Source organism: Gastrolobium bilobum, unplaced genomic scaffold (genome assembly GCF_033153095.1).
Source record: "Gastrolobium bilobum isolate Gb01-03AN ecotype WA unplaced genomic scaffold, APGP_CSIRO_Gbil_v1 utg30084, whole genome shotgun sequence".
Classification (NCBI taxonomy): domain Eukaryota; kingdom Viridiplantae; phylum Streptophyta; class Magnoliopsida; order Fabales; family Fabaceae; genus Gastrolobium; species Gastrolobium bilobum.
Genome location: NW_026898071.1, coordinates 203,373 through 211,319, shown reverse-complemented (window position 1 = coordinate 211,319; position 7,947 = coordinate 203,373). Strand labels below are relative to the sequence as shown.

Genomic DNA, 7,947 nt, shown 5'->3' with positions numbered 1-7,947 from the left:
CTAGAAACCTCCCTCTCTCTCTCTCTCTCTCTCTCTCTCTCTCTCAACAACAATTCTATTCATTATTCACACGATCGCACGGTTGACATTTGCAATCGACCTAGTCTTCATTCCTCATCCAAACACGTGTACAATACTCCTCGTGAAACACCATTCTTCAATTTCAATTTATCGCTCCTTTTGGCATCCGAATATTCCCTTCCTCCCCCTACTAAGTACTAACCGCAAAACAACAAGGCAAAAGGAATCAAACCCACCTTCTCGTTCTAAATTCAATATCTCACCGACGAAATCGGATCTAAATTCTCGCGTCTTTATCATAAACTTTATCTTAACTAGTTATTCGCCTTTTTAATTTTTTTTTTTTAAATTAAATTAATTTGCTAGCGATGGGTGTCCTCCATTGTTATGGGACACCTATAAATTAAGTTCCCAATACCTTCTTTTACTCCAATCCATTAAACGACACCAATTATAATCACTTCCATTTTCTAGAGTTTTCTCTTTCTCTCTCTCTATTCAATTCCTCGAACCTCATCCATGGCGTTAAAGAAAACCCTAGCCCAGCGCCTCCTCAGCATCACCAAAATCTCATCGCAGTCCTTCTCCAAATGTCGCATTTCCTCTTCTTCTTCTTCCGTTCAGAATCGGATCCCTCGCACCGCATCGAAGCCTGATATTGCTCCAGATCCCGGAGACAATGGCGTATTCCGCAGGTTCCTCCACAAGAGGGCCGTCTTCCGACCGGAGCTGCGGTCTCCTCCGCCGGCCGCCGATAACCTCCTCCAGAAGCTCAGAGAGATGGACATTTTTAAGAGCCGGATTCGATTGGACGGGTTGAGTCCACCGGCGACGTATCAGGGAGTGACGGTTGAAGATGCGCGGAAGTTGCTGAGAGCTGCGCAGCTTGAGATGGTGAAATCGAAGCTGCGAATGATTCCACAGAACTGCATTAGCTATTCGGAGTTCATTCGAATTTGTGCTGAGAATTGCTCCGATCAAGATCAAGCAACGAGGATTGCGAAGATGCTGGACGATTCAGCAGATGTAATTATTTTGGGAGACGTCGTGTTTCTCAGACCTGAACAGGTAAATTCGTTTTCCTCTTTGCTATTTATTTTTTGTTTAAATTTCATTAACTAGTTTATTTATTATTTTTATCTATTTTGCTTTGTTTGTTTTTGTTGTGTTGGGTTGTGTTTTAATTTGTGAGTTCATACAGAGTGGATCATGGTGTGGAGGTTAAGATCCAAGATAGGTTTTTAACTTTCTATCGATCAGCGCATATTTTTTTAATTTTTTAACCATTTGTTCTGGAGACTACCGAAAACTGATAAGGTTTTGTGATGATTTTTTTTGTCTTTTTTTTTTTTCGACAGGAAATTGAAAGTTTGTTGTTTCCTCAGATCTAAAATGTGTAAAGATTCAACACGTTTGAGATGGTAAATTAGGGGCTTTTCACGGACCCGCTAAAAGCCCCTACTTCTTTTACACACACTTACTTTGGGGGTTCATAAATGGGGAACCTTTTTAAATTATTTTTTTTGCTTTGATGAAGATAGAGATTAGTCCAGTTTATTAATTGGGATCTCCTTGGAGAAAAAAGAAAATCACATAAGAACCTTTTTATCATAAATGCTCAAACCTGTGGATATGTGTAAGATTGTGTGATTTAAATATTTATTTTAAAAAATTCTATACATATCCACTGCAAATAATTTGAGTGTTTATTATATTATGCTTACCTAATCTGCTTATTTTATTTTATTTTATTTTTTATACAAAAACAGAAGGTTCAAAATTTGTGGGGAGGGCAGGTAGGCTAAAATTCAGTCAGAACAATCATTTAATTTCTTGGTTAAGGTATTTTTTTTACGGAGAAGGATTGATTTACAAATTTTTTTTACAAATTACACTGTATTCTCCGGCGAGAACATAGTGTAACTAATGTTCTCTCGGAACAACATAGTGTAGTTTGTAAGAGTTTGTAAACAAGAAAGTTTGTAAATATAATTTGTCCCTTTTTTTCATACGGACTTGAAGTAGTTTCTTGATTATTTTCTTTTTTTAAAATAATAATAAAATTTGTTTGTTAACATGTATAATATGCTAATGAATATAAAATAATAATTGTTAAATAAAAATTATATGTATTTAATTTGTTAAAGTTTAAAAATTATTTAATGCATTTTTGAATTTTATGAAAATTATATGTAATATAATATTTGCTTGTTAACAGAACATAATATTTATTAGTGGGTTTTATGATAAATATTTATGTTTATTAAATATAATTAATAATTAATAAATGGTTTAACAACTTATTTTGAGTATCTATATGCATAAAAAAATGAATACTGTAGTGGTTTCCTTTTATACCCCTGGAGTCTATAGTTCCATGATGTGCTTTGTTACACTAATATTAATATTTAAAAATGTTGTTAAAAAGATTTGATTTGATGGTAATTTGTAAATTTTTCAATTAAAAACGTGTTTGATTACTAATATAAAAACTAAATACTACTGAAGATTAAATTAAAATTAGATTTTATATAGCAAACGATGTTTACATTAGGATTAAAATTATATAGATCATGCTATTAAGTATTAGCTGTGTGTTTGTACAGTGATAGTGACATGTCTGGTGTCTTTTTCCTCCCTTAATTTTTGGAGGGAGGAGGATATGGAGGAAGAAGACCTTATTTCGCGGCGCAAGTGGCACGGCAGCGGTACTTAGCTGTTAGATATTTGGGTTGTCGACAGATGGATACAGATCAACATACATTATCGGTGAAATAGGATAACATAAAAATATCACTTTAAAATAGGATAACGTAAAAATAACAATATTTTTAAAAATAATATTAGATATTTATAAAGGTATTTGAATATTGGTTAAGGAATACGTAATACAATCATTAGTATTTTTAATTACTTAGAGAAAGAAAGTTATATATATTTTTAAACTTTTATACATATTAAGTACTTTACTTTTATTTATTTATTTTTACAATTTTTTTAACTACTGTTTTAAGGATACTTGTTAACAACTTTCTTTTGCTATGCCAAAAAAATCCCATTTTTGAACATCATAGTATTATATTAAAATTTATAACAAATGTATATAACTTAGTGGTTATATATTTGTTATTTTTATGTTCTCAAAGTTTTGTCCTTGTAGCAATAGGAAAAATTATTATTACAGGTTAGCATGTGACTATTATTATTTTTTGGGTGACAAATAGTATAGAATATAGTACTTCAATTCTTTGTTTTTGGGTCTTTGTGAGACACTGCATAGAATATGGCTAGGTCCACTCCCAGGGACCGTTTCGGGTCAGAGCCTATTTCTCCTAATACATTTCTCTCCGTGAAATTCATGTCCATAAAATTTCTGTGCTTCATGAAATTGGGAAACTTTGGTTTTTTTGCTACTTTATTTTGATCCTATTCATGGTTACTTGTGATTTTATTCTAGTCAGTTCATTGTCTTATCCTAGCCAAGTTTTGGAACTTTTACAGCCGGGTATATTTTTTTCCTCCAATTTTTTATTTTGGGTACAAGTACAATTGCAAAGTTTGAGTCATTTCTAGAGGAAAAAACAAAGTGTAGATGGAGCCAAGTTTTACCCAAACTCTATCAAATTTATGATACAGGTAGCAAAAACCATCCAGGCTCTTCTCCCTTTACCCGGAGCCAAGGCGAATGACTCAGTAAGAAAAGAACTTGAAGAAATGGAGAAAGAGAAGGCAGCCATTGACAGCAAAGCTGACACCATGGTTCGCCGTGAGCTCTGGGGAGGGTTGGGTTTCCTGGTGGTGCAAACGGCAGCACTCATGAGGCTCACTTTTTGGGAGCTATCCTGGGATGTAATGGAACCTATATGCTTCTATCTGACCTCTATGTACTTCATGGCTGGCTACATGTTCTTCCTCAGGACCTCAAAAGAACCCTCCTTTGAAAGTTTCTACCAAAGCCGTTTCAGCACCAAGGCGAAGCGCTTAATGAAACTTCACAATTTTGACATTGCAAGGTATAATGAACTCAGGGCTGCTTCACCACTGTTACCCTCTCCTGAGTTGGATTCATCCATTGGATTACACAAAAATATTTGAGTTTTAGGGTCGTCGGTATTATTCATATTCACTAGAATAGTGATTATACAGAATATAACTGCACAAATAGCATCCCTTCTACCATTTTGTGGGAACCATCGTTACCCTTTTCTCTGATATCATTCATCACCAAAAATCATAGAAAAAAGAAAAGAAACGAAAATCATACTATATGATTAAGGCGAGTTAGAATTAGGCGCGGCTTTTTGTACGATGGATACAGAGTGATCTTTTTATTTTATTTATTTTTCTCTGTCTCCTTTCCTCTTTTGTTGTACAACATAGCATTACATAACCTTTTGAATAAAATCAAACATCTATTTTAATGTCTAAAGAAAAAGAACGTTAAATATTAATGTCAAATTTTTAAAAAACGAAAGTCAAATCACGTCTGGCTCACTAAAATTATTACAGTAGTCATGTCGCATTATTGAATTAGTGTGACAGGCAATCAAAACCGGACAATAACTGTAGCTCACCATCTTTGACGAAAAACCAAAGTCAAATTCAACTGTGTGGTGGTTCAGTTGGTAGCATAGGGAGAGTGAGTGGTGGGAGAGGACTTTGGTTCGAATTCTACCAATATTATTTTGGGAGGAGCATAAGTACCGTAATCTTTAGATTCGCACCCGAACTCTGGATTAGTTCCATAGGCGGCTCAAAGAGTCGAACCCGTGAGAATACCAGAGATTCTGATTCGCCTCAAAAAAGTAATTATGATATTTTTTTTTTAAAAAAAACCAAAGTTAATTTTTTTTTTTGGTAAAACAAAGTCAAATTTTAATATCACCTTCAAGCCAATCTATCAAACAGGGGCAAAGTTAGATCAAGTGACGGTAGAGAAATTCCTCGACAGACTAGATTAAAGGCAGACGCATCCTTATTTAAAAGTGCTCATTAAGCGCATAGTTTGAAAGGTATTTAATAACCTCAATTAAATGCACATTTAATAGCCTTAATTAAGTCTTTTTATTACTTGAAGAATAAAATAATGCATTATCAACAACTCTTGGTTCAAGTGATAATGAACTTATTTCTCTTAATCAAAAGTCTCAAGTTAGAGCCTATAACGATTCCAACAATATTCAAACCAAACAATATTCAAGTCTATAATGGTAATTGATGAATCGATTGATGATATATCAAAAAAATAAATAAAAGATTACTTCTTTAAAAATTTCAATATATTAAATAATTTTCATTTAATAATTTTTTGTTTTATTCATTAATAGTGTTGATTATAAATGAAAGTGAGTTTATTTGATTAAATTATCTTGAATTCAAATATTGTTATAACCCTAGTAGTCTTCTCCCTCACTTATTACCATTAAATGTAAAGTTAGAAAAAATAATAAGTAATACTTTATTTATTTTCTATAAAAACAAATAAAAAGGAACAAAAGCAATTTTCTAAAGAGATTAATTAAAAAAAAAAAAAACAAAGGGAGTACTTATGTAATAGGAAAATTCATGCAAAAATTGTATTTATTTGATGAAATAGTATGAAGTCTCAATTTTTTATCATGTTAGTCTATCCATATTATATAAATAAATTAACCTCGTATTTGAATAATAGGTGGAACTGTTAAAATTAGGTAAGTCTCGTTAGTCAACCCAATTCAACCCACACAAAATGGACAGTTGGGATGGAAAAAAAAAAAACTAAAATATCAAGCTAATATGACTTGGCTTGTGAAATTTGTGGCTTATTCGGATTCGAGTTTGTGAAATTTGTGACTTATTCGGATTCGAGCATGGTCTCCCCATGTTTTTTGCAATTCCCAAGCCAATCCAGCACCCAAGTGACCTAGTCTCTACACCAACTCCAGTTTCAATTTGCAAATTTTTTTTTTTTTTAGTATTCCAAAAGGGCAAAGCCCAAAAAAGAAAACTACAAATTGCCACAGTCAGAGTCCAGAAACGGACTCAGCTCCAAAGGGGCATCTAACAGCAAAAAAAAATCATCCTCTGCAGCAGAAGCTAAATTAGCAAGACGGTCAGCACAAACGTTACTGTCTCTACGGACATGATCAAATTTGACAATCCACTCCTTGTTACTCCAGCTTCTGATGCTATTCACAAGCTGATGGTTACTACAGATAGTAGACATGCAATTGATGGCTTGGATAGCTAAAAGGCAGTCACTTTCCACTAGCAGCTGTGTCACATTAAGGTCCCAAGCAACTCTGATCCCCTTATAGATCGCCCAGAGTTCAGCTATATAAGGAGAGCAGATACCTATCTTATATAAAAACCCAGCAATCCATGTCCTATTGTGGTCCCTAAAAGCTCCTCCACAGGCAGCGTACGAAGTCCCTGGCTGCACAGCGGCGTCAACGTTGAGTTTTACCCACCCTTGGGGAGGGACCGACCAAGGGACACGCACCATAGGCTGAGGGTTAACCTGCCCAACGATGCAGTCTCCAACCGATGAGCTGATGTCCGAAATGCATTTGGAAATTAACAGCAAAGGCTGGTTCGGTCTGAAGAACTGAGGATCATGCACCTCATTGTTGCGCCATTTCCAAAGATACCAGATAGTTGTGACAAAGATGTCCTTCCAACATAGCAACTGGAAATGTGGCCAACCTTGGGACAGATTCCTTTGAAGCCAGACATTAAGAGGAAGGTTGAAGAAGTCCGAAGGGGGGTTACCAAGAAACCAAGCCTTCCAGATAGATTTTGCACAGCTGCAATCCCTGAGAACATGCAATATGTTCTCCACCTTGTATGGGAAAAGGTGACAAGAGGGGGAGCCACTCCATTTGGCAGTGAAATCATTCGATAGGAGACGACCGTGATACACCATCCACAAAAAGGTGCGCATTCTTTGGGGCCCTCTCCACTTCCAGATGGTTTTCCAAAGAGGATCAGGGATCAAGTCTTCAAAGTCCATGAGGTTATTGTAAGCTGTTTTGACCATATTTTTGTTATTAACTGAAAGATTCCACATAAGGTTGTCCTCTCCTCTCCTCCATCAAGAGAGGGAGGAAGAACAGATCGGATGGACTGGACAACCTCTATGGGGATTTTCGAGCACAGACTCCCAATCTTCCAATGGCCTGAGTTGCTGTCAACAACCTTTTAGTTCAACTCTCCACTATTCGGGTCAGATATAGCATATTCAATCAGTGGTCGATCCAAATGGGTCCACCTATCCAGCCAGAAGGAAATTTCCTTACCGTTTCCAACACTCCAATGGAGGGATTCCAGAAAACCATCCCAGATCTTTCCAATGCTTTTCCAAATATTAGAGTCATAGTGTTGGGTCTTGATGTGTCTCCGTAAGTCTTGATTTCTCTCATATTTGCCAATTATAACTTTCACCCATACAGCCTCTTTGTTGTTGATGATTCTCCAAGCAAGTTTATGAAGAAAGGCTTCATTGTGAATCTGGAGATTGTGAATTCCCATCCCACCCAATACCTTGGGTTTACAAAGACCGTCCCAAGCAATAAGATGAACTCGCTTCCTTCCAACCGTATCCCCCCAGATAAAGGAACGTTGAATCTGTTCTATATCATTGCAAATCGACAGGGGAAGTTGGTTGTGCTGCATATGATAAATTGAAATTGTACTAATGGCAAAATTGGCAAGGGTCACCCGACCAACAAAGGAGAGCAGGTGACTTTTCCAATTGGCCAACCTGGATTTGACCCTATTGAGAACTCCAGAGTAGTTCCGCCTTTTTCCACGCCCATGCCAAAGCATGGATCCCAGATACTTCCCCAGAGAGTTGGCCATCTTAAAACCACTAGCTTGCGAGATTGTTTCCTTGTCTTAATCACTAGTGTTCTTGGAGAAGTAAATAATGGTTTTTTCAATACTGAC

At 35.8% G+C, this 7,947-nt stretch overlaps 1 protein-coding gene across 2 annotated transcripts; it reads left to right on the top strand.

Moving 5' to 3' along the window:
• The first annotated feature begins 441 nt into the window (after window positions 1–441).
• LOC133312579 (calcium uniporter protein 2, mitochondrial-like) lies at window positions 442–4,425 on the top strand. 2 transcript variants are annotated; one of them, XM_061513805.1, is made up of 2 exons: window positions 442–1,089; window positions 3,658–4,425. In XM_061513805.1, the coding sequence occupies exons 1-2, from the start codon at window positions 541–543 to the stop codon at window positions 4,114–4,116; spliced, it is 1,008 nt and encodes a 335-aa protein (XP_061369789.1). In that variant the 5' UTR covers window positions 442–540; the 3' UTR covers window positions 4,117–4,425. The 2 variants fall into 2 exon arrangements, with proteins under 2 accessions (XP_061369789.1, XP_061369790.1); XM_061513806.1 differs by lacking the exon at window positions 3,658–4,425 and adding an exon at window positions 1,380–3,648.
• The last annotated feature ends 3,522 nt before the right edge of the window (window positions 4,426–7,947 follow it).

Coding starts and splice junctions, on each gene's coding strand:
- LOC133312579 (XM_061513805.1), top strand. CDS start 541: ATGGCGTTAAAGAAAACCCTAGCCCAGCGCCTCCTCAGCATCACCAAA. Junction 1,090..3,657: donor TGTTTCTCAGACCTGAACAG/GTAAATTCGTTT, acceptor TTTATGATACAG/GTAGCAAAAACCATCCAGGC.